Source organism: Hemiscyllium ocellatum, chromosome 20 (genome assembly GCF_020745735.1).
Source record: "Hemiscyllium ocellatum isolate sHemOce1 chromosome 20, sHemOce1.pat.X.cur, whole genome shotgun sequence".
Classification (NCBI taxonomy): Eukaryota; Metazoa; Chordata; class Chondrichthyes; order Orectolobiformes; family Hemiscylliidae; genus Hemiscyllium; species Hemiscyllium ocellatum.
Window position 1 is genome coordinate 42,896,574 of NC_083420.1, and position 26,108 is coordinate 42,922,681.

The window sequence follows — 26,108 nt, forward strand, 5'->3', positions numbered from 1 at the left end:
GATGAGTAATTTATTGACGTCAGGGTTGTGATTTTCTAGTTCTGAAGAAGCCATATTTGACTCAAAACAGTAACTCTTTTTCTCCATAGCTGTTACCAGACCAGCTGAATATTCCTAGCATTTCCTGTTCTTCTTTGTGATTATCTCTTTGTGGTGACTCAGACTGGGGCTATTGGAACATAGCAAATATGTTGATGTGAGCGGCAACACTTAAATAATGATAGGCTTGTATGTTCCTCCTGCTATCCCGCTGTTCCCATAAAAGCCTTGCGGCTTCCCTCAAATTCCTAATATGTTCTATTGTAGAGTCTTCCTTTTCTTCAATCCCCAAAATGATTTCAACATAATAACTGCATCAAGGATCTTTAGTTCTCTGAATTACATTTTTTGCAAGCAGGGTATCTCACCTGGAGGAGGATTTGATCCACAAGAAGCATTGCACTGTGGCGTCATACAGGATAGAAGGTGGGAAAAGTTTTGAGAGATAGTTGAGTCTCCTCCCCTGCAGCTTCTAGTACTTTAGCCAAGTCACTATCATTTCATGACAATTTTTGTAGGAAGCCTTTTACTTTGGAGGGTATTACAACTTACCTTGTTCTAGTGTAATATTCTCACACCTTGTGGCTTATGATCTTGGATAAGAACAGGTCTTTTTTTAAAAAAATCTCCATTTTTCACTCTACACCATTATCTCCCCCCACCCCCCCAAACATCCATTCTCCTCAGAAGGGTAAATCAGTGATGTGTCCTTTTATGTTTACTGTTCTGTTGTCTTGGAAACTGAAATCCTTAAATATGATCCAGAGTTAGGTAGATAAATTATTGAAATTTTTTCATCAAATTCTCCTGCTAGTACTCTGCAATGTGTACATGAGTATTGAAGGTTTGCAAGGACAATGTTATATCAGTATCTAAGGCATTTTTGACAATCTTTAACAAATATTTTGTCTGCTTTTGAGAATGTGGTGAACTGCTTTCTTGAATACAATTGAGAAACTTTATTGGCTATTGGTCACTTACATTGCTGAGGGTCAGGTATAGGTCCAGACTGGGTAAGGATGGTAGATTTCCTACTCAAGGACATGAAATATTTGGGTTTTTATAACTATTGCTACAACCATCATTGTTGAGATTGCCTCTCTGTTCCAGATTTTTACAAATTTAAATTTCCTAGCTGTCACAGCAACTTGTGCTCATGTTTCTAGTTCATTAGTCCAATTACTATACCAGTAACAAAACTGCTGTTTTATAGGATCCTTGTTCTCTTTTTATATATCAAATGTATGATTTATATTTGAAATAGGTTTTTGTTGAATTCTTATCAACTTCAAACTCTATCATTGTGGTATAATTAGTAATATGGAAACACAGGGGATTTTGTGCATGTGTGGACTGTAGCAAAATTAATTTGAGGCTGCATGCTGGTTCATAATTGCACAATTCAAGAACAGTCCAGTGTTATTAATGGGTGGTATACAGTCCTGGACCACATCCTGTTTCCTTTCCTTGTATGTCATCTTCTTTTGCCTGCTTCTATTTCAACAGTACCATTCCCTATCTAAGAAGGCAGCCTAGACAGCATTAATGGCCCAAGACATTACTGTCGTGGGCACCGGTAAAAGCATATGGAATTATTTAGTTTTTATTCCTGCCATTTTCTATTACACAAATGATGTAGAATTTTGGCAGATCTTTAGCTTGGCATGGAGGTCAGGAGGTTGTGCAGAGGATATCCTGCCTTTGATCATGTTGTGAAAGAAAAAAACAAAGAAGGAACTTGCATTTATTTAGTACCTTTCATGACTTCATGATGAAGTATATACAGATATAGTGCAGTGGTCCAGATGTTAGTGTTATGTATAACCTTGATGATGTAAATTCTATTTTTTTTATTGTACTTTTAGGGGAAATTGCATACCACAATATTTCAAAAAAATGTCAATATAATCTTTCCATTTATATTCCAAATATTATTAAGTACCTTAAAATGCTTAATTTGATAAATTATTTAAAAATTCAGCCAGGAAATGAATGATTAAATTAATCTGTTTTTGTTTTGATGATGATTGATGTACAAATTTTTATCAAAACACCAGGACAATTCCTTGTTCTTTTCCATATTGTGTAATAAAATCTGTGAAAATTGAATATTACCTGAATATAGGCATATAGCTTGTAATCCACAATAAAATTGCATCTGTTCATTCTGCTACATTGCAGGGTGCACTGCATGCTGAGTATCCTGTTAAGTGGTTGCATTCCCGTGCAAGGAGTCCAAAACTGTGAAAATAAACACCTGTTCAAGTTAACGTGCACTTCTTAAAGTGAGCCTGTAATACATAAAGGAGAAGTTTGCAGATGACACCGAAATTGGAGGTGTAGTGGACAGCAAAGAAGGTTACCTCAGAGTATAACAGAATCTTGATCAGATGGGCCAAATTGCAGCACTTCACTTTTATCAAACTTAAAATCCATCTGAGAAGTGGCAGATGGATTTTAAGTTAGATAAATGTGAGGTGTTGCAATTTGGAAAACCAAATTAGAGCAGGTCTTATACACTTAATGATAAGGTCCTGGGGAATGTTGCTGAACAAAGAGACCTTAAAGTGCAGGTTCATATTTCCTTGAAAGTAGAGTTGTAGGTAGATAGGATAATGATGGCGTTTGGTATGCTTTCCTTTTTTGGTCAGAGCATTGAGTATAGGAGTTGGGAGGTCATGTTGTGCCTCTACGGGACATTTTGGAATATTGTGTGCAATTCTGGACTCCCTATTGGAAAGGGTTCAGAAAAGATTTACAAGGATGTTGCCAGAGTTGAGAATTTGAGCTATAGGGAGTGGTTGAATAGGCTGGGGCTGTTTTCCCTGAAGCGTCAGAGAGGTGGCCTTATAGAAGTTTATAAAATTATGAGGGGCATGGATAGGGTAAATAGACAAAGTCTTTTCCCTGGGGTGGGGGAGTCCAGAACTAAAGGGCACTGATTTAGGGTGAGAGGGGAAAGATATAAAAGGGACCTAAGGGCAACTTTTTCACACACTGTGTCGTGTGTGTATGGAATGAGCTGCCAGAGGAAATAGTAGAGGCTGGTACAATTACAGCATTTAAAAGACATCTGGATGGGTGTATGAATAGGAAGAGTTTGGTGGGATGTGGGTCAAGTGTTGGCAAATGGGACTAGATTAGGTTAGGATATCTGGTTGGCATGGACGAGTTGGACCAAAAGGTCTGTTTCCGTGCTGTACATCTCTGACTCTAAGCACATATTAACTGGAGTGCATGTTAACTGGACAAGTGATGCGAGTTGCTGTGCGAGACTGTCTGATTCATAGGCAGAATGAATATGGTGTAACAGGGGACGAATAGGCCCCAAAGTTCTTTGACATAGCAATGGAGACCTTCTCTAGGAGGTAGATAGGAGCATAGAGATCCTTTGTCCACAACGACCAGGTGGCCATTCAAACAGATACTGCAAAGGCAACGGGAGCAGACAGTAGTTAGCCTGATGACCAGCATGTAATATCAAAAGGAGTTCAAAGATACCATAAAAGTGCTCATTCAAAGTCAGTGAATATGTCCTCAAATTTCATATTCAGATGCACAATGAGCCTTGTACTGTGCTCAAAGCATGACATTTCCATTGTTCATTGCTAACAAACTCCAAATGATCACATTCATAGCTTCACCTCAATGTCACACTCAGCAATGCTGCAAACTTCACAAGCACATCACAAAACTTGGACATACTGCCAACTATTCAACCAAGACAGCTACATCACCAATGCATATTGTAACACTACTGACAAACTTTCTTTACCTTTGCAGATAAAGATTGCACAATACTGGAAGCAGCAACAACTTTTGGTGATGAACAGGCATAACTTAATGTCCCTTGCCTTGAAGGAAGAGACTATATTTGTCAAAATTGAGTGGTTAAAATGAAACTGGTTAGTGATTGGCTTGAAAGGATTTATTGGGGATATGCTCATACCTCGTCCTACTCCTCCTCATATCCCATTTACTATTTATCCTACAGTCTCTTCTAATACACAAGCTGCAGACAGTCTAAGCATATTGTTGTGATTCTGTTCGCCGAGCTGGAAGTTTTTGTTGCAAACATTTCGTCCCCTGGCTAGGAGACATCATCAGTGCTCTGGAGCCTCCTGCGAAGCGCTTCTTTGATGTTTCTTCCGGTATTTATAGTGGTCTGTCCTTGCCGCTTCCGGGTGTCAGTTTCAGCTGTCCGCTGTAGTGGTTGGTATATTGGGTCCAGGTCGATGTGTTTGTCGATGGAGTTTGTGGATGAATGCCATGCCTCTAGGAATTCCCTGGCTGTTCTCTGTCTGCTTCTCTCTCCCTGACAGAGAACAGCCAGGGAATTCCTAGAGGCATGGCATTCATCCACAAACTCCATCGACAAACACATCGACCTGGACCCAATATACCAACCACTACAGCGGACAGCTGAAACTGACACCCGGAAGCGGCAAGGACAGACCACTATAAATACCGGAAGAAACATCAAAGAAGCGCTTCGCAGGAGGCTCCAGAGCACTGATGATGTCTCCTAGCCAGGGGACGAAATGTTTGCAACAAAAACTTCCAGCTCGGCGAACAGAACCACAACAACGAGCACCCGAGCTACAAATCTTCGCACAAACCTTGAAGTCTAAGCATATGCTTCATGGTTTGACTCCTTCCATTCATCACAACTCTGCCCATGTGCCTTCCTCTTTTCACATATTTGAGAACTGCCACCTGGCTTACAATGGTAGAATAAAGGAGGCTGAGGAGCAGAAAGAAAGACACTCACTCTCACAGTTGCAGCCACAACTCGGATACCGATATTATACAAACTTTACAAGTGGGGTCTGCACCTTGAGAGACACTTCATATATGTGACCTACAGCCAGCAAAGAGGAAAAAATAGTAGAGTTGCTCACCAGACCTCTGCTCCAAGGGACTCATGTTCAGAACTTTCAGATGGTGTACAAAGTCTCAAAGACTTGCACACAATAATGCATGGTACATTGACAAGCCTGTCAAATGGACCCGCCATACTGTCAAGGAAAATGGTAAAGTCCAGCATCAAGCTTCCTCAGATCTTGATACTCATTGTTTTCTAGTGTGGAATGTAGAGATAAAATTTAATGAATATGCAGATTAGTCTAAGCGTGCTGTGATATAACTGTAACCTTGGTAGTCATATGTTAGATCCTGTTGCTCAGAGCAGAAATTTCTGCTCTTTATCACCATGTATATGTTCTTAATAAACCCAGTTTAAGTCTTGCCTGAGTTTGTATGAAGAACATAATAACATATGAAAACATGTAACATGTGATGAAATTCAATGTTATACCTGATAGCATCTAATGACTGAATTTGCAGCTTCTCATTGAAGCATAAGCAAAATCCATGTGGTGTTGGAGTGTTGCAGTGGAGGCTTAGATCGAATTTCTACAAGTTCAGATTGCTGCTATGAATGCTCAGATTGTTGACAAAGGTGAAGTCTCAGCTCAGAATATCACTCAGCAATCTGTCCTGTGACAGTAACAGTGAAGCAGTGGAGGAGAGACCTGTTCCTTTCTCTCAGGATCACAATACTTTTGACACCACAAACACTTCTACAGTCCTTGTTGTTACCCATTAGCTAGTCAATCTAAACTGCTACCATTCTTGCCCACGCTGGTGCAGTCTGAAGACCTATAATTCTAGAATTGAGTGAGGCCACTCTGAAAAACCGTCTGTGGTGTTCTCCACTCTGGCAACATCCTGGTAAGGGCCAGAAGGTTTAGAGGAGATAAGAGGAAAAATCATTTTGTCAGAGGGTCGTAGGAATCTGGAATTCATTTCCTAAAAGAAGCAGAAATTATTACATTTAAGAAGTATCTAGATGTACACTTGTGATGCCAAGGCAGTCAAGGCATATGGGTCAAGTGCTAGAAAATGAAATTAGAATAGTTAGCTGATTGCTTTTGACTGGTGCAGATGTGATGGCTCTAAGGGTTTTTTTTCTGACCTGTAGATCTCCATGACTCTATGACTCTTGTTCTTCCTCTTCATATTTTGTCTGTATAGGTTGTGACAAGGCCCTTCCCTTCAAAATAGCAAGCTGTTACAGCATACAGAAAACCATGATTAATCATTAGACACACTCAGTATAGTGCAGAGCTTCTTTAATGAGATTCCAGAATGGAAGCACTGCTTTAATCTCACAGCATCAGTGAAGAGTGTAGAAGGACTTGTCAAGAACAGTACCAGGAATACTGACAAACAAGATGTCAACCTGGTGAAACTACAAAACAGGGCTATTTATGTGCCAAACAGCATAAGCAACAATTTATAGACACAATTAAGCAATTTCACATTTATGGTCATTTTGTCAGAGGGTAGTAGGAATCTGGAATTCATTGCCTAAAAGAAGCAGAAATCATCATTACATTTAAGAAGTATCTAGATGTACACTTATGATGCCAAGGCATATGGGTCAAGTGCTAGAAAATGAAATTAGAATAGTTAGCTGATTGCTAAGACCATAAGAAATAGGAATAGGAATTGGCCATTCAGCCCCTCGAGCCTGCTGTACCATTCAGTTGCATCATTGTTCATCTAGCTCTCCTCATGTCCTCTTTCCTGCCTTTTCCTCATAACCCATGATTCGCCTTCTGATCACGAATCTACCTCAGATTTTGATATACACAAGGACTCTGCTGTGTGGAAAGAAGTCCCAAAGACTCGCAACCCTCTTGAGAGAAGAAATTCCTCATTATATTCCTCTTAAATTGTCCTCTTTATTCTAAGGCAAAAATGAGGACTGCATATGCTGGAGATTAGAGTCAAGAGTGTGGTGCTGGAAAAGAAGAATCTACCTCATTCCTAATGAAGGGCTTTTGGCCAAAACGTCAATTCTCCTGCTCCTCAGATGCTGCCTGATCTGCTGTGCTTTTCCAGCACCATTCTCTCAATTTTTTTTTATTCTAAGACTGTGCCCTCTGTTTCCTCTGGCTCAGAATCCTATATGTCTCAGTGGGATCACCTCTCATTGTTATAAACTCCAGTGAGTGGAGTTCCAGTGTACAGGTCATTCTGTTATAACACAACAGTTGTGTTCCTCTGCAACCTCACGCTATAGAAAATCGCGCTGTAGAAAACTGCATGAAAGAAGATTGCGAACAGAAAATCACTATACCTGTTCAATAGAAAGTCCACATTATCCAAACAGTGTTCACAATTCGTCCATTGCATTATAGCCAATTTGTGCTGACGAAATGCATGTTATAGCAGAATGACCGATATTTAGTATTTGCCTTTAACAGAATCCCTCCATACCATGGATTGAATTAAACAATATTCTTAAATAGGGGGACCAAAACTGCTCACAGTAATCCAGATTTGGTGTTACCGCTACCTTGTACATTAAGACTTCCGTATGCTTATCTTCTGACCCCCTTGAAGTAAGGGTCAATATTATTAGCCTTCCTGGTTATCTGTTGCACATGTGGGCTATTGTTTTCTTTTATGCACAATTACCCACAAATCCCTTTGTGTTGCAACTTTCTTAGCTTTTACCCATTTAATAATACTCTTTACAATCAGTGTATCAGAGCTAAACTCTGCAGTCCAGACACATCTAGTCAGGAATGGTGATGCATAATTAAACAACTCATGCGTGCAGGATGCTACAGAACTATCTCCATACTCAATGATGGGGGAACTGTACATCAGTACAAAAGATAAGGCTGAAGTATTCGCAACAGTCTTCATCCAAAAATGTTGAGTGAATGTTCTATCTTGGCCTTCTTCAGAGATCCCCAGCATCACAGATGCCAATCTTCAGACAATTCCATTCATTCCCTGTTACATCAAGAAATGGCTGGAGACACTGGATACTGCAAAGACTATAGGCTATGACAACTTATTAGCAATAGTCTTAAAATTTATGCTCCAGAACTTGCTGCACCCCAAGTTGCAAGCTGTTCCCGTACAACACTGGCATCTACCTGACAATATGGAAGTTGCTCAGATATATTCTATACACAAAGAGCAAATCAAATACAACGGCCTTTAATTGCCCCATCAGTCTACTCTCAAGCATTAGTAAAGTGATGGAAGGTGTCATGAACAGTGCCATCTCGCAGCTCTTTCTTAGCAATAACCAGCTCAAATTGTCTCTCCTTGCTGCTTAAGTATTGGCCCATGTTCTTGTCACTGGCATCAGACAAGCAAGATGACTTCATCATTAAAACAATGGTATCAGTGAAAACTGCTTTTTGTTCAGTGCTCCAATAGTACCACTTGTCTTTACCTTGTATAGAGGTTCACTCTCAAATGAAAGATTACTCAAGGATTTTGCTATGTAGATCATGTTTTTATGTCTCTGCTGCAGCTCCTACCTTCAACATTTCAACCCCAGGGCATAACAGTTTCCTCATTTCCCCTTCCCCCACCTCACCCTAGTTCCAAACTTCCAGCTCAGCACTGTCCCCATGACTTGTCCGGACTTGTCCTACTTGCCTATTTTCTTTTCCATCTATCCACTCCACCCTCTCCTCCCTGACCTATCACCTTCATCCCCTCCCCTACTCACCCATTGTACTCCATGCTACTTTCTCCCCACCCCCACCCTCCTCTAGCTTATATCTCCACGCTTCAGGCTCACTTCCTTTATTCCTGATGAAGGGCTTTTGCTCAATGTCCATTTCGCTGCTCTTTGGATGCTGCCTGAACTGCTGTGCTCTACCAGCACCACTAATCCAGAATCTGGTTTCCAGCATCTGCAGTCATTGTTTTTACCTTGCAGCTCCTACCTTATCAGAATCCAGGTAAACTTGACTTTCATCAACTTCAAATGCATCTTTTTCTTGGTTCAGTTTCAGGTTCATTTGGTGCAGTCACACTATATTCTGTGTGGTATGCAATTATTTCATCCATACGTTTCCACATCCATAGACTAGCAGATTAATGCACAATAGTTTCCAATCTGGGACGAGTGACTATCTTGTGCTGTCTTTTATTAGTATTCAAGAGCAGTAGAAATGTTAAATGGCATTTATAACTATTTGTATCACTTGAATGTTATCCAGAATGTGTTAGAAAACGGCTGCTTTCATCCAACTTAATTTGCCAGTAAACATCCTTTGCATTTTGGGTAATGAAGATCTTTGTCTTTGCAAGTTGAGGCAAAACCTCTAATTTTGGGCATGGGACAGTGAAATTTCTTCAAAGTTTTATTGAGACCCTTAGGATTTATACATACTTTCAATTTTGCAGGTAGTTTCACTGCAGCCATGTTGCTGATCCACTCTATAGGAGGTGTCACTTGCTGGACACTCCCTTCCTATCCAGCTGTTTTATCTTGTATTTCAGGCAGGACTTGAAGGCAGTTGAAACATTCCTTGGTTGAGTTAGTCTAACTCTTTCAGCTACTTCATGATAATATTCCAGGAGCATATCCAAGACCTGTAAATACATTTTTGTAATCTTTTAGGATCTGTTCAATAATCAATGGCTTCATGGGCTGTGAAATTGGAAATCTCTTTTGGCATATTGAGGGTTACTAGGCCAAGCTTTAGACCTGCTTTAGCTGAGATGAATGGATTTTGTTAAATATCTACTTCTGCAGCTCAAGATCTTCATTTCTTCCCATTGCATTGAGTTCTGAATTCTATTTGTTCTCTGACATCAGTATTATTCCATCATACAGCTTCAACCTTACTTTTGATGGTTTCAGTTTTGGGATACCACTTTGTAAAGATCTGTGAAACTAAATGAAGCACTGATGGCAATCTGACGCTTCACATTCTCTTACTGCTCACATTCTGCAGTCATCGTTCTAACAGTCACAAACCATTCATCACTTTTAGACTTGACAACTTCAACCTGTTGTATGGTATAAAGTAATTCATCAGATTAATTTGCTGATATCTCTCCAATTATACATGCGTGTGCAGAGTGAGTCAGGTTCTGTTTTCCAGACACTGGAGAGGCTTTCCACTCTTTTGTGAGATGTGCCCTACAATATTTATTTTTTGTTCTCTGGTTTTGATAATTTTGTTGGCTTTTCTGCAAATATCTCTTCCTTTTTTGGCCATTAACATGCTTTAGCTGATTATTGACAGTCTCAAAACTTTCTCCACTCAACAAATGTGCTCTTACGGCAGGATCCTTTATGCTGAAGACAGTGCTATCTCTGATGATATCATCTTTTGGTTGTGCAAACTCTCAGATTAAGCTAGATATTTCAGTGCTATCATATTGATGAATAGCTCCCCCACCTTAAGTTCTGATGCTGAACAAACACTTTTCCTAAGTACCATTAATGTGGGGTTCAAGGTGTTTCTTCAAAGCCTGCAAAATCTCTCCTGACTTCTCTATCCCTCAGTGAGAATTGGGCTATTATACAGTTTGTAATTTCCTGACAGCAGGGTTGCAACACATAGGTGCTTAAGTTTTTTTAAAAGAAACTCTGTTTCAATGGCATAGTTTGGCCATTGAGAATGGAAAAGAAAATCTGTCTCACATCTCCTTTCATTTCCTCAATAGTAGGGTGTGGGAAATACACAGCCATTTTTACTCACCCATTAATTCAAAGTTGTGATGTGTTTTGTCTAACTTCCTTGCTATTTCTTTCATCAGCTGACTCTGAACAAACTCTGAACATTAACATATTTTCATTTGCATCACTTTGACATCATGTTATCTGTTTAATGGCTGTCTGGCCTCAACTCAAATTAGGCACATGCAGCTGAGGTCAAAGTCACATGGTTACAGCAAGCAAATCAGTACTCTACTCTAAAGGCACACTTGCATTTCTTCAAATGGGCTGTCTCTTTCTCCCTCACACTCTCTCTCAGACAGACACACACATATTCACCCACAGGTATTGTCTGTCTGTCTATCTGTCTCTCTCTAACTCACTGTCTGTCTCATTCGCTTCTTTTGTGGACTCTTTTTTTTTCTCTCTCCTAGGAAAATGGAGACTTGTTCCTCAACCTGCTTGCATCCACTGCAACTACCTGAGATCAGGGAGCCTCTTCTTCTATCACAGCTACCCAGGAACATACATCCTCAGATAAACAGACTCTCTCCCAGTCATTGAAAATTCACTGTTGAGGCTCATGCATTCAGGCTGAATAAAGTCACTAACTTTTGCACTGTTCACTTCTCCTCCAATCAGATGTTTGATAAAGATAGGCTCAGTATTATCACAGAGTATGGCAGATAAACAGTCTGACTAGGGGGAAGCTCCTTGCAGATGTTTATTTTCACTCAGCTGCATTTTGTATACCAGCTCCATGATCCACGTGGTAGGCTTGCTTCAGGCCTTGGGCCTGTGTGTTTGACAAGCTTGTTTTAAATAGCACTGGTGGTGGATCATACATACTGCTGAACATATGTTTTGTCATACAGTAGTTGAAAGGGTGTTAGTTGGAGCATAAGTTTGAGTATAGCACCACTAGAATTAATTAACATCATGGTCTGTCTAATCTTTATTTGCACACTTCTAGTAGCCATGCTAATGACAAAATGGTGTCTGTCACTGGCTAGGAAAGAAGTGCCAAAATTGTAGTCATTACCCAACTGAATTTTGTACAAAGACCTCTGATGTCCTCCTCAATTACTTAGAGTGCAAAACATTTCCAAAAGTTCTTCCTGCCTTTCTGTATTGTACTGCAATGTGAATGTGTAGTCAGGTTGTTAATTTTTTGTTTATATACCTCTTGCCTCAAATTAAATGGTTTAATCATGACCCATATTTATTGAAATTGCTTAAAAAGCCTTTGATAACTTATACTTGGAAAACATTGCTTGCCATTAAGGCTATTGCTTAGTTAAATTATAAGCTGTCAAGGTATGTTCCATCATCAAGTACTTCTGCTATCTTGCTGTTGTAGCTAATTGCAAATTCTTCCAACAGATTTGCTTTTTGCTTATACCAAGAAGTAGATTTTACAAATAACTTCTGTAAGATTATTTTGATCAAATCAATACAGTTGAGTTCACTAAGATTCTACTTAGCAAGTCACTTGTTTAACTTTAACTCCAACAAAGATTAAATATGCATGTTAAAAATAAACTTTCATATCTTTTCCCTTACATTTTTTTAAGCTGAAACTGTGAGGATATTTTCAGGGGAACCCACCACATTCAGCTATTACCAAAGATCAAAACAAATGACTGGCATTCTCATTATGGGAAAACATCTCAACTCAGCCTGTCAAATGCATCAGGCCAGTTTCCTCAAAAACAGTGACAGAGAAGGTACGAGATTCAGCTCAATCCTCCTGAAAGTGATTACCGAACACCATTGGAATTAGCCCAAGGAGAACAATAAAGCAGCATAAATTCTGCTTATATCCTGCTTGTGTATTGTCGATGGGTATTTGTTCATCGTTGTGCTAATTGTGTCTTTCCTGATCACTTCACACCCAGGAGTGTTGATACATTTTTGTCTATTAGTCAAAGTACAAGTCCCACTTTTGCATCTTTATTTTGTAGTGAATTATTAGTTCATCGCAAACTGTTGGAGAGCTAATTAACTGGAGACTCGAGATACACTTTATACTCTGGTTTTGTCAGTAATTCAAGACTCTTTAAAAGAGTCAGATCTCTGAAATTAGTTAAAGCATCAAAACTGTTTCTTCTAAAGAGACAGTTGAGATGGGATTTCTTTTATTCAATGTATAATTAGACCTGCGATGCCTTGCTGGAAAGAAAAGCAGAAACAGATTTCAGTAATATTCAAAAACTAATTTTATAAACTCTTGAATGGATAAAATTTGCAGAACTATGGAAAAAAAAACTGAGAGTAAGAGTAATTTTAAATGGCCTCATTCTATGCTATAATGTTCTATGATTAACCACATTTATGACAGTCCTAACGTTTGGTTAAGGAAAAGAGCAGACACGTTTTTCAGCAAGAGTTTGTTCAATAAAACACCTCCTTCAGAACCCAACTGCTCATAGGTGTGTGTGTATATATTATTTTTATATATATAAAATCAATAAACAAGAGAGAAATGTTCAAAAAGCCACCCAGTATGATCGTCACTTGTAGACATTTTGGTGTATTTTTAAAAAAAGACTTGCACCTCTGTAGCCTCCTTGTTTGGCAACTTTCCAACTTCCTGTGTGATGTCATGGTTGAGATTGGTTTTTTACTGCAGTCTCTATGTTGAGTTTGTGGCAGCTGAGTTGGAAGGAAGATTTGTGTCGGTGCAATTGAAGACGAGGGTATATTTTTAACATAAGGAAACGTTCTCGTCAGGGAACAGACGGAAGAAAAAAGGAGAAACATCGGAGAAGCAAAGCAACAGCAAATTGTTTTGCAAGAACAACGTGCATGCAGGTCTGCAGAGTGGGGCCCAAAGCGTGCACTAAGTTCTTTGAGTTTGTTAATGAGACTTCCCCTAAAGGCACGTCACGCCTCAGTTGCACTTCTGGGAACTTATGGACAAGAGACAAGGTAAGTTTTGCAATTTTAATTTCAAGCTCTCAATCGAATTCATTGTGAGATTTATGTTTTTTGTGTGTGTTAGAAGCTGCGCGGTGCATAGCTGGCTCAGTGTAACAAGCATTTTGGAGCTAGCTTGTTTACTTCCATTCGTTGCACAATCAGCCTTCCTTTACAGTAGCTTGTTTGCAGCAAAGACTTAAAGCAGGGAGTTACCGTAAGTTGCAATGCCAAACAGCAAATGCAGCCAGCTTCTGGTAGCTGAAGGTTGCTAGCTCAGCGTTCTTGCATGCGGTTTTGTCCTTTAAGTTGACCCAGTATGGTGATCTTTATAGAAATACGCAATGCACAGATTTCACTACTGTTTTTGCGGCAGTTAATGGATAGCCTCAGACTGGGAGTGTTCATCTTAAAGGGAAACATTGGCTCAATTACCAGTTCAGCGTGGTCATTGTAAATTGTTTGAATAGAAAGATTTAGGTAGAGAAATTTACTTTGAGGCTTTCTCTGTTGATGTTTTGCATCTATATCTGGATTTGCATTGCCGCAGTGTTCTTGGAAGCCAGCATTTGTGGCGATAGGAACGTTCTAATTTTTTGAAAAATAATTGCATTATATCTCCTTTCACTGTTTTGGAGTACTTTTGACTTTAAATACATGTACATGTATTCCTCTTTAAATGAGAGGAATATAATAACTTGAATAGATTTGTACTCGTTTTAAAGAAAAATGAACTTCTTATGTGGGGTTTGTGCTCTATGATTGATGTTAGTTCTGGGAATGGAACACTTCCTACTTGGCACTCGCTATTTGCATCACTTTCAGATCAGTTACGGCATTGGTAGATGCAGCGCAAAGGTTTATTCTCTGCATATTTGACGTTAATTTGATCGAAGTTTACAGACATTAGACGTTGCAAACTAAGTGGAACAAAAGTTCTTCAAAATAAACATGCATAATCAGGAGTAAGCCATTGGTTTAGTGACAGCGTTCCTGCCTCTTGAGTCAGCAGTTTGGATTTGAGCCCACTACAGACAATACCTGTGAGCAGAGACTGGAGTGCGGGCTGTGACCACTACTGGGTTGGCATCTAACAGAGGCATCAGGTCGGGTGTCCTTACCCACGTAGTTGGAGCTCTCTCACCTCTGGTTATAGTTCAACTGGAAGAAGGCAGTCTCAAGATAAAGGGGTAAAAAAGTGAGAATGCTAATGGCCTTGAGATGTAGTATAGACCTATTCTTGGAATAACATAATGGAGGAGTCACCATTCCTCACACCCGAACAACCTTTAGATATCCTGTTTTATAAAAACGTGTCTGCCATATTTGCCCTTTTTAATGCAAAATTTGCATAATGTTCCAAAAAAAGTAAAATGAATGAATATTGAGAAGATTTGTAGATCAGGTTGAGGTTCAGATGTAAGTTTGCTCGCTGAGCTGGAAGGTTCATTTTCAGACGTTCTGTCACCATACTAGGTAATTTAATCAGTGAACCTCGGGTGGCATGGCCGCTTTCTATTTGTGTTTAGGTTTCCTTGGGTTGGTGACGTCCGTGCAGTGCAATGTCACCAGTATTTCATCCGGACGCTCACTGATGATGATACTTAGTATGGTGACAAAACATCTGAAAATGAACCTTCCAGCTCAGTGAGTGAACCTACATCCATACATGAATATAAATGGAATGTTGAGAAACTCCTTCACAATCGTCTAGTTGTTCCAAGAGTTAGAATGTATGGAGTTTATTGACCTTGGCTTTTGGACTTTTGAGAGACAACCTCTAACTGACCTGATTGCTTACTAATGGTTAAATAATTCATTTCTTAATACTTATTAATTAGTGATGTACAAAATATTTTGTGCCTTGAGGTGAATAATTTTTGGACTTTGTAGTATCACAAGCTTCAGACTTGAGTGGTACCATGGAGATTCTATGATTCAATAATACCTACAAATGAATGTATGTAGTCCAAATTTCTAATACAACTATCTGACTTCAAGTTTTTTGCATCACACCTAAAAATAGTGACTCAGGCTAGTATAGTTCTTAAAGTGCTGGTTATCATCTGTCTGGTGTGTTGGCTGCAATTCTTCCAATACAGAGTTAAGTTGGACTTGAACTATGGAAAGGATATATTTCTTGAGTTTTGTCCTGTTTCTCCATATGTCCACGTGCACCTGTCAGGAGCAGAAATCATTTTTAACTTTCTTGTCTGGGATAGGTGGTTAATTGTAACTTTTCAAAGATTTCTCTAGGTGTGGTAAGCTGATTCGACATGAATCTGTTTAGTATAGTCCAGTACCATAGCAGGTGGAGTCTTTGTCTGATGACCTTTGGGGAGGCTTTTTCAGTTTGAGGTTTTTAGACTTATAAATTTATTACTTAGCATTTGAGGCAGGATTTAAATTTATGTTTAACATATATACTTGTCTACTCACTATTGTGTGCATAAATTTATCGAGTTAGACAATTATCATGTTATCTTTCATTCTCTATTTACCATAGTGCAGGTAGAGGATCATGTTATAGTTAAATCTTCAGTAAAAACAGGCATTCTGGAAAAGAAACAACAAACTTGCATTTAAACACTATCTTTGTTGCATCTCTTGGAAACAGTTGTTTTGAAATTCATTGCCCAATGCTACAGAGGCAAATGTAACTACAGCGTGCAGTAATGAATGATTGACCAGTTTTTTTAAAATGATACTGGCTGAGGGAAAAATATTAAGTGGCTAAACATAAGTAATTGATATTTACTCAACCACTGGCACAGGCTTCATAGACTTAATGTCATCTGCTGTGCTGCCGATTCAGTAATTCTTTGTTTTGAAATTTGTTGTGGCTGTGGGTGTCAGTTTAATGTAATTTTCAAAAGATCGTGAGATAGCAAAATAACTTTTTTGTCTCTAATTATCTTATTGTGCCAAAGTTCAGTTGAAGGCAAAATGTGAAGTTCATGCTTCAGCATTCCACATAGGGGCAAATGGTTCCCTTTGAAAAAGAGACAGTTGGATTGCACTCTGTGATGTTTGGAAGGAATGAAGATTGTGTTTGCATTTCAAATAATGCATACCAGCACCAGGTAACTGGAGCTGCTCCTGTAGAAGATGGTTCTACCTACTATTAGTATATGTATCTCTGCTTTGGTGGATAATTAAATCTAAACAGGTGCCGTAAGAATCGGATGCATTGTGCAATCCTCAGCATTGTCTTGCATCTAATTTTTCTAGAGCTTGTTCCTGAAAGCCCTCTGTCTTCCATCTTCACTTTCTATGACCATTTGACACCTGCCATTTTGACCTTTATCTTCAGCGTTTCTCCAAACACATTTAACCCTAAAATACTTCCTTAGCGGAATTTTTCATTTTGAATGAAGCTAGGATATACTGAAAGTATACAGCAGGTGAAGCAAAGAACAGGTTTTACTTCTCTCTGGTGACTATCATTTGTTACGGCAAAACTATGTTGTGTTGCTACTCTTCTAATCTGAACTTTTGAAAGCCAGTGTTCATGAGTCAGCATCTAATATTTACAGTGCTTAATCCAGCTTCCTTATGCCATCAATCCAATTTTGCTTTGGTATATGTACTTCTGCTGGGGTAAGGAAGCTTGGCTTAGTCATGTAAATATTAACTGTTAACTCAGGCAGCAATCTCTCAAAGCAATTTAGTTTGTTGCATTTGCAACATTTCATTTTATTGTTGAATTATACAGGTGTGACTAAGACTTTAATCCTCTGTTCTTTTCATAACTAATGTCAGTATAGTTTCGTTTTTAAACTTCTGTTCTTTGTGTAACTGGCTTGATACTACTGTTTTCTAGAACATATGATATGATATCTCACACAGTATCAGGAAGTATCCACCGAAGTCCCAACTTGGAAGGTTGGGGACTGGTTAACCTTTAAGAACTTTGAAGCTGGTTCTGATCTTGAGTTATGGCATGCTATGAAACTTGGACTTCTAGTCTTTGTCATGCCTCTGTGGTTAACAGATGATGCTATATGTAAACAAACACCAAGCTATGTATTGCTATGCTCAGTAATTAAACTAAATAGTAGGCTGATTTTATTTTAGAACATTTGTTTTATGTCAGATTTGCATGGGCAGTGCTTTATAATTAAATGAAAAGCATTGTGGCGTCATATAATTTTCCATGCACATGTCACTATCTATTCTTTACCCCTCATCCCAAAACTAAATGTACAAGTTTTAGTCCTATAAGGATAGTCCCACTTCTGTTGATCGTAGATCACTCCCTGTATTTTTGGAACATGGCCTCTGTTGCTCTGGCCTTGTATTGTCCACGAAGCTGTTCCCATAAATATTAAGACATCAAAAATACTAGAATGATTTTTCCTTGCACGAACAGTCATATTACGATTTGTAATATTTGCACAGCTGTCTTAGCTCCGTTCACTGGGACTTCTCTCAACCTCTCTGCCTTGCTAGTTCTCTTTCTGGCTAAAAATCATTTTTAAAGTTTATCCTTACAAAGCAGAGCAATGAACCAACCAAGATAGATAAGTAGCACTCTCTGTTTTGAGTTATGTTTGTAGGTTCAGTGTCGAATGGCCTGCTTCCATGCTGTAGGGATTTTACGATTCTATCAGGGTAGCAACTTGTATGGTACAGAAAAGAGTGCAGTAAACAGCATTACAGTCAGTGTGAAGGTGCAGAGGGAGGGAGGGAGAGGGAGATCAACATTAACATTTAAGAGGTCCAATGAAAAGTCTGATAACAATGGGGAAGAAGCTGTTCTTGAATCTATTTGTACGTATATTCAAACCTTTTCACCCTCTTCCATTGGGCAGAAGATATAAGAGAGTATAATTGGGCTGGAAGAGGTCTTTGATTATGTTGGTTGCTTTCCTGAGACACACAGACTCAGTCTATGGATAGAAGGCTGGTTTGTGTGATGGATTGAGCTGTGTTCACAACTCTCAGCAGTTTCTTGCAGTCTTGAGAAGAGCAGTTGCCATACCACACTCTGATTCATCCAGAAAAGATGCTTTCTATGGTGCATCTGTAAAAATTGATAAAAATCATTATGGACGTCCTGGATTTCGTTAGCCTCCTGAGGAAGTAGAGACATTATTATGCTTTCTTGTCCTTGGGGTCAGTGTGGGTGAACTAGGATGGTGGTGATCATTAATGGCCATTTGCTCATGTCAGGAAAATCTTGACATTTATGTGGGATAGATGTGTGGTAGAGATTTTCTTTTGCTATATTTAATTTCTATGGAATTGACTGTGTCGCTGTTTAGATTGTTGTTGTTGTTGTTGTTGTTGTTGTTGTTGTGTGGTCACGATAATGCAGCTTAACTTTTAAATCAATTTGGTATTACTGTAACCTTGTAGCAGTTGTACACAGTACTGTGCTTTCTGTTACTCAGTACAGATGTTGCTGCAGCTTAGATTTTAGCACGTGTTTGATTCATTTATTTGAAATAGAAGTGAAGGTATTTGGACATCCCTTGCCTGTGTCTAGGCCGTTGATGCGATTAGCCAAGTGTCTTTTGAATATATTCATGTAATGAAAAATTCTGTTCTAGACCCAAGTATTTCCCATCTCTCTGCTCACAACTCTGAACTTACTTTCAGATCTATGATCTTATGTGACTTCGAATCACCATGCCAACAGTTTTATTCACTGAGATTTTTGATATAGACAAATGAATGTGCAAGTTTTTCACATGTCATCGTGAATTATGAAAAGCAACCAGCAAAGACATCAATGATTTTGCTCTTCTGAATTTGACAATCTACATATTACTGAGAAACATTGATAGTAACAGTTGATTGTGGAAGCAGATTGAGGCAGTGTATTCAGACATGCTTTGCCATAAAATAAACATGTGCTGAAATGCAATAGTTTGGTATAGTAAATAATAAGTGTTTTGTTATGAACAATTATTGGGGAACTATGTAATTTATAACATTAAAATGAAAGTAGTTGAGAAGAAAATGCAGCCTTTATGTTTTCATTTATCAAATGATTTCTACTTTGTTGATTCAGGGCCAGTTTTGTTTTAAATTAGCTTATCAAAGCAAATGCACTTCAATAGGTTAATCCAACTTGAAGAGTTTACTTAACCTTGAAAGAGCATAATGGTAAAGAGGTAATTTTACATAGGATTTGTTTGTGTATTTAGTAAACAACTTTTGCCAATAACAGTTCTAAGTGGCAGTCTCTCTGGCTGTGGAATATGCTGAAGATACTTCTTTGCAAAATTATCCACTTTATTCAACTTTAAAATTTAAAATGCTGCCACCTTAAAATTTTTTGGAATATGTGATTTGTTTTAATGTCATTTAATACCACAAATTTAATTTTGCTTTTCTTTTGATTTGACAATGAAAGGCTGACAGAAGCTCATGTTTATATTATTAAAGAAAATTTGTGTATCTTAGGAGTAGTATGAAGGTTGGTAAACAGGTTGGCCTTGTTAAATGATTTTGCTTTTATTTTGGGACAAAGGGATTCGGGGGTGATAATCAGCTATCGGTCTTGAAGGCACCTTTCCCCATACGCCTCCTTTGCAGGGGTGAACTTTATTTAGATGACTAGTAACATCATTTTAAAAATGGAAACAGTGTCAGTTGTGAATGATGTTTGCTGAATGTTAGAGTTTTGTTTTTGCTAATAGATCTGGGGTACTACAATTGCATGGTCCATTTGCATAGTGAACTCTGTCAGGCTGAGAGAAATGTTTGCAGTGTTATGGATAATATATCTGTTAAGCAGCATGTAATGCTACAAGTAGCAGGGTGAATATTTGTAGGAAGCATTCCTATGTTCAGGGCAACAATTCTTAGCCATTCAACTTTTTGAATTGAGCATGCATTCACTCTCTAGGAGCAAACATATACCCACATAAGGGGAAAGACAGAAAAGTAAGAAACACAGCTAAGTAATTTAAATTTGAACTGTTATTAGGGAGCTTCTGTATAACTGTTGAGAGTATGAATGTAGTGTTTTAGGACCCGTTGGAACTTCTGAGTTGTTATGTCAGAAAGCATGTCAAGTTAGCAGCACCTGCAGGAATGAGCTACATACAGGTCTTTAGTCAGGCAGATCAGATGGTATCTTCAACCACAAGGGCCAAACTTGAATAGGCACGAAAATGGAAACTGAGTAGAGGTCCTGAACTCTACCCCAGATATTTACTGACGTAACTTATTACTTTATTTCCAAGATTTGTTTTCATAATGTAAAAATATTTTTACACATTGTGTGGTTTGGATCTGGAATGAACGGAGATTGTGGCGGAGACACTTTTTTAAAATTGTGGTTTTCAGAAGAAATTTGGATAATTGCTGGGCTACAGGGAAGGGTCAGAGCTGGTATTCTGAGAGTTACTCATGCAGGGAGTCAGTATGGAGATGGCAGCTTCAACGGTGGCCTCCTGTGCTACAACAATTTGATCATCCTATGATAAATTGTTCTGGTGATTGAGGAAGACTTTGTATAAGAAAATGAATGTTGATTTGTGAATGAGACCATCAAATGTATTGCATTGTTCTTGGTCATTATAGAACCCGCAATGAGCTTATGAAATAAAACTAGCAATCTGTTGAAAGTGTGTCTTTTTTCTGAGCTAAAAACAGGGAATTTGATTTTATCCTATTGCCATAAATAATGAGAAAGTAGAACTTTCAATTTTGTTGATAAGAAGTGGAAATTACTGTGCAGCAGCAGTTGAAGAGTATTGACTAGCTCTGTGTCTACTGGCAATCTAAATATTTCAGGAAGAGTGTGAATAGACGATAGGGAGGTAGCAGTTGTGAATTGTTCATCAGAGTCAGTATGGTTGCAGTAGGTTAATTGGCTTCTGTGTTGTAATGCTGTTATATGTTTGCTGAACTATTTAATCATGAACGTTTTAGTTATTTGTTCTCTGGACTCTCTGAGCCATGGAAGTGTTAGGGCTTCAGTGCTCTACATTGAAGAAGGATATAATTACTCTTTAATTCCTGCACTCTATCTCAATTGAAGATTATCTCCCATCCCAGCCTGAAAGTGTCTGCGTATTGATGCCAGTTAAAGGGCAAGTGTGTATTACACCTTTATCACTTTAAAATACATTCTTCACACTTTGGCCAGCCTTCCACCTTGCACCCTTTTTAAAACTTGAGCTCGTGACCGAGGGGTGCAGGTACGTAGTTTCTTTATAGTGGACTCTCAAGAAAACAGGGTGGTGAAGATGGCGTTTGGCATGCTTACCTTTATTAGTGCATTGAATATGGGAGGTGAGAGGTCATGTTGCAGCTGTAAAGGACATCGGTGAGGCCACTTTTAGAATACTGTGTTCAATTCTAGTCTCCTTGCTTATAGGAAATATGTTGTTAAACTTGAAAGTTTTCAGAAAACATTTACAAAGATGTTGCTGGAATTGGCAAGTTTGAGCTATAAGGAGAGAGTGAATAGGCTGGGGCTTTTTTTCTCTAAGCTATGGAGGCTGAAGAGTGGCCTTTTATAGAGGTTAATAAAATCATGAGGGTCATGGTTAGGGTATATAGGCAAGGTCTTTTCCCCAGCATAAGGTAGTCCACATCTAAAATGCATATGTTAAAGGTGAGAGGGGAAAGATTGAAAAATTGCCCTTCAGGCACCTTTTAAATGCAGCAGGTGGTATGTGTTTGGAGCAGTCTGTCAGAGGAGGTAGTGGAGACTGGTGCAATTATGACATTTGGATGGGTACGTGAATAGGAAGGGTTTAGAGAGATATGGGCCAAATGCTGTCAAATAAGACTAGATCAGTTTAGGATATCTGGTTGGCATGGATGAGTTGAACTGAAGGGTCTGTTTCTTTGCTGTCTCTCTCTGACTGTAACACTCAGCTGCCTTCATTGTAACTTCCACCAAGTCATAGGAATGTCCTGTTCACCAGTGCATCTATCACCCTCTACATTCACTGAAATACACTGGATCCTGGTCCAGCAAAACCACTGCTTTTGTTTTCAAAAACATTCTCGACTCCTTTTAATGGCCTCATCTTCCTTATCTCTGTGACCACCTGCAGTGTTGCACCCTCTGACAACATCATGCTCCTTCATCTGTGGTCTTTTGTGCATCAACAGTTTTCACCTCATCATTTCACCAGTGATACCTTCGGCTGTGTAGACCAAACTCTATCAAACTTTCTTTGCATAATATTTCCCCCTTCTCTCCCTTTTTTTTTGAAAATGTTCTTTTTAAAAGCAAGGTCTTTGATCAATCTTTCTTTGAATACTTTCTGATGTGTTAACTTTGGCTGGTAGTTCTGTGAAGCTCCTGTTGTTTTACCATCCTAGCAATTTACATTTGTGGAGTAATTTTGTTGTCCAGAGTCTTACATCAAGATTTGTTGATAAGTTATGAGAGTTCCTGACATTTGTGGAAATTTATCTCCGCAAGGGCAGTTTCTTCAAATAAGATGTTCTGTTGAAGGGAATGCATGTTCTTTCTGACAAGATGATTACTCCAAGTAAGCTCCAGGTTGCGGTGTAAATAAAAACAACTGACTGTGTATTTGGAATAGGAACCAGGAAATAAATTGTGTGCTATAACCTGAATTCCTGCCCCATGGAACACTTATTCCATACTTCAGCACAAGAAGTTGGAATCAATTATCTGTTTCTTGGGTACAGGAAGACCACAGTAACCAATAGGTGACAGGAGGAGAGTAGAGTGAAGATGCAATTTGTTTTTTTAAAAAAAAGTGATTTAACATCTAATCATTAAGTTAGCCAATTTTGTAGTGAATGTTATGATATTCAGAGAATCTGTATAATGTATTGCATGCAATAAATACACTTGTAGTGGTCTGTGCTGCAAGTGAGAATACTTCTATTGTTATAAACTGTGTATGAATTGTAATATTTGAATTACTACCCCAATTTTGCTGCTAGCTGTTTTGATCTGTCTAATTACTTTGTTTTGGATTAGATTAGATTTCCTACAGTGTGGAAACAGGACCTTCGGTCCAACAAGTCCACACTGACGTTTCAACTATTCAGCATCAATGTAAGCAAGCGTAATATATAACGAACATATTGCTCATTTAAGAGCTTTGAATGTTAATTTGCATATCCTATTCAGCATGTATATGTTTGCTAAAAAATTCATAATAGATAAAATATAAATATATATTCAATAATACACTTGAAGCTTTTCTCAATAGTTCAGCTGATCGGACTCTTCCACACTGAGCATCTATTGAATAGGTTCTGCTGTGACCCCTGTTTTGTGCAAGTCTCACTGAAGTGAGCTGTCTTCAATTGTGAACCTTTGACACTGAGTAGGTATTTCAGTTGTGGGGAATGTCACAATCAACTCAACTTGCATTTGCGTGCGCACGTATAACAATTTAAAATGGGCTTTGTGATAAGTGACGGTGTCCCTCACTCTAGGCCAGAAAATCCTGGTTAAAGTCCAACCTGTCCCAGACGTTTGTCTCAGAGGTGTGTGTGCTGCCACTGAGCCACAGTCCTACCTGCCCTAGAAATATACCATGTTAACATGTCTGAATAGATTTGTCATTAATTTTTTAAATCAAATGAATGCTTTTAAAGTACCTTTCACATTCTTGGGATATCCCAGAGCCTGTGAGGTAATTTGAAGTAGAGTCACTGTTGTAGTGTAGAAGTTAGTTTGTGCATAGCCAAGTTCTATAAATGACAGTATAATAATGACCATAAAATCTGCTCTAGAGAAATCAATTGCTTGATTTTAAAAATGGTTCACTACACTATGGAGAGCTCCCCTGTTTTCTTTCAAATTAGTGCCTTTGTATCCATCTAACCGATTGAAACATGGTACCAAGGATAGTTCAATTCTTGCTTAGTATTGCACTAAAGTTTCAGCCAGGAAGATGGCATAAGGTTGTAGGATTGAATTTTTTCTACACAACCTTCTGACTCAGAGGTGTGTGTGCTGCCACGGAACCACAGTTGACTCAGTATTTTCTAGCAAGTCACAGCAGCTGAGTTTTCTTCCTTACAGAAGGGGTGCTGAGGCTAGTTGTGGCCTCCTCACTTCCTACAACTGCAGCCTTCATGACAGCAAGCTGGTGCAGCACTGAAGGGGAATTGACCCTACATTTCTTGCACCAGTGTTGCTTAGTACTATACCAGCTGTTTTTGTAGTTGCTCACCCTTTGAATATGCTGCAGTCACGGCCGTCTCAAAAATTCTGGACCAAAGAAATAAAATGACTCCCAGCTGTTGCATTGTCATTTCCTGAATGTGCAATTATTGGAGTGATTCCTTTGATTTGTGGTCATCTGTACTTCTACCTAATTAATGTCCTACAGAAAATGGAAGTTATGAATTTGCAAACTGATATGATCAAATGATTTACTTCTGTATAGGATATCTGTTTAAAAACACTGCATTTCATGCTTACTTTGGTTTTTGTTTACTAATTTATGCACACTTTGCAATTTTGATACTATGTCAAGACTTGAGAACTTCTGAATTTCATTACTAATGAAAAATATTCTTGACTTATTTTGTTATGAACATATAATTTTATGATCTATATTTTAGAAATTATGGCCTGCAACTCAGGAGCATTGCAAGATCCACGCTACTCTTGTTCCACCTTTTTTTTTGTTGGTGGTACACCTTTTTGAGCCCAGGTTCAAGTTCTACTTGTTCCAGAAGTGCATAGTGCCATCAATTGATTGATTAGAAAATATTTTATTGTTGGCGGTAGGCCTGTTTGTGAAGATCTGGGGTCAAATCCCCCCTACTCCAGAGGTGTGCTACTACATGTCTGAACAAATAGATTAGAAACTATTTTTGCTGTTAGGGGCAAGAGGTCTTGTGGTATAGTGGTAGTGCCCCTACGTGTGAGCCAGGAGACCTGGATTGAAGACCACCCCCCATCCCACGTGTCTGTCACAACATGTCCGAACAAGTTGATTTAAAATAAATACGCAGTATACTGCATTTGAGCTCTTGTCTTACAGCGGTAGTATCAAGTTCAAGTCATACCTGCTCCAGAAGTGTGTAATAACATGTCTGTTGATTTGGAGCAGCTTCTCAGAATCTAGTTCTTTCTAATTAAGGGCATGGTTTTCTTCAATTGAAGCCTCCATGATTGAGTTTTCCTAAGTGTTTTGAGGATTTTGGGGATGAATGTATCTGGTGCTCCTGTGTATTTTAAGCAGTGTGATATACCCATCTGTCCATCTCCACCCAAACATAACCTTTGTAACAAGCATGTGTTCCTTTCTACCTGTTAGCCACTGCTGCCTTCTTTCCAGGAGTTATCCTCGATCTAGACAATTTTGAATATTTATTGAATTAATGCCACAGCCTGGGGATTGATGTTGCTGTCTTTGGCTCTGGTTGGGGTAACTTAAGTGGAACCATAGGATTAGATTTAGGAACAAATTGATGCTGAATTAAATAAATATAATTTCTGCATCACTCTCCACTATAAATGCCAAAATATGTTAAAGATGTGTCCTTTTTTTTAAAAAGACTGCTAAAATTGGAAATGTTTGTGTATACATGTTGGCATTTTTAAAGAGACCTGACGTTGATTGATTGCTTTTGTCCAAACTGAAACATGAGCTGCCTTGAGTTGAATGAGAGGGGGGAATGGAGAAATAAACTTTACTTCCTTCAATCAGAGGAAGTAACTGAGTTGAGTAGTCTGAAAACT

General features: G+C 38.6%; 1 protein-coding gene across 2 annotated transcripts in view; it reads left to right on the plus strand.

Annotated features, from left to right (window-relative positions):
• LOC132825484 (dual specificity mitogen-activated protein kinase kinase 6-like) overlaps nt 1-26,108 on the plus strand; it is a 125,755-nt gene that overhangs the window by 17,134 nt on the left and 82,513 nt on the right. The window contains exon 1 of one of the 2 annotated variants that reach the window (XM_060840802.1): nt 13,149-13,462. The exons of the other annotated variant lie outside the window; for it this stretch is intronic. Coding sequence (XP_060696785.1) covers nt 13,447-13,462 — 16 coding nt within the window. The 5' untranslated portion in view covers nt 13,149-13,446. Of the gene's footprint in view, nt 1-13,148; nt 13,463-26,108 lie in introns of those variants that run through there. 2 annotated transcript variants of the gene reach the window in all.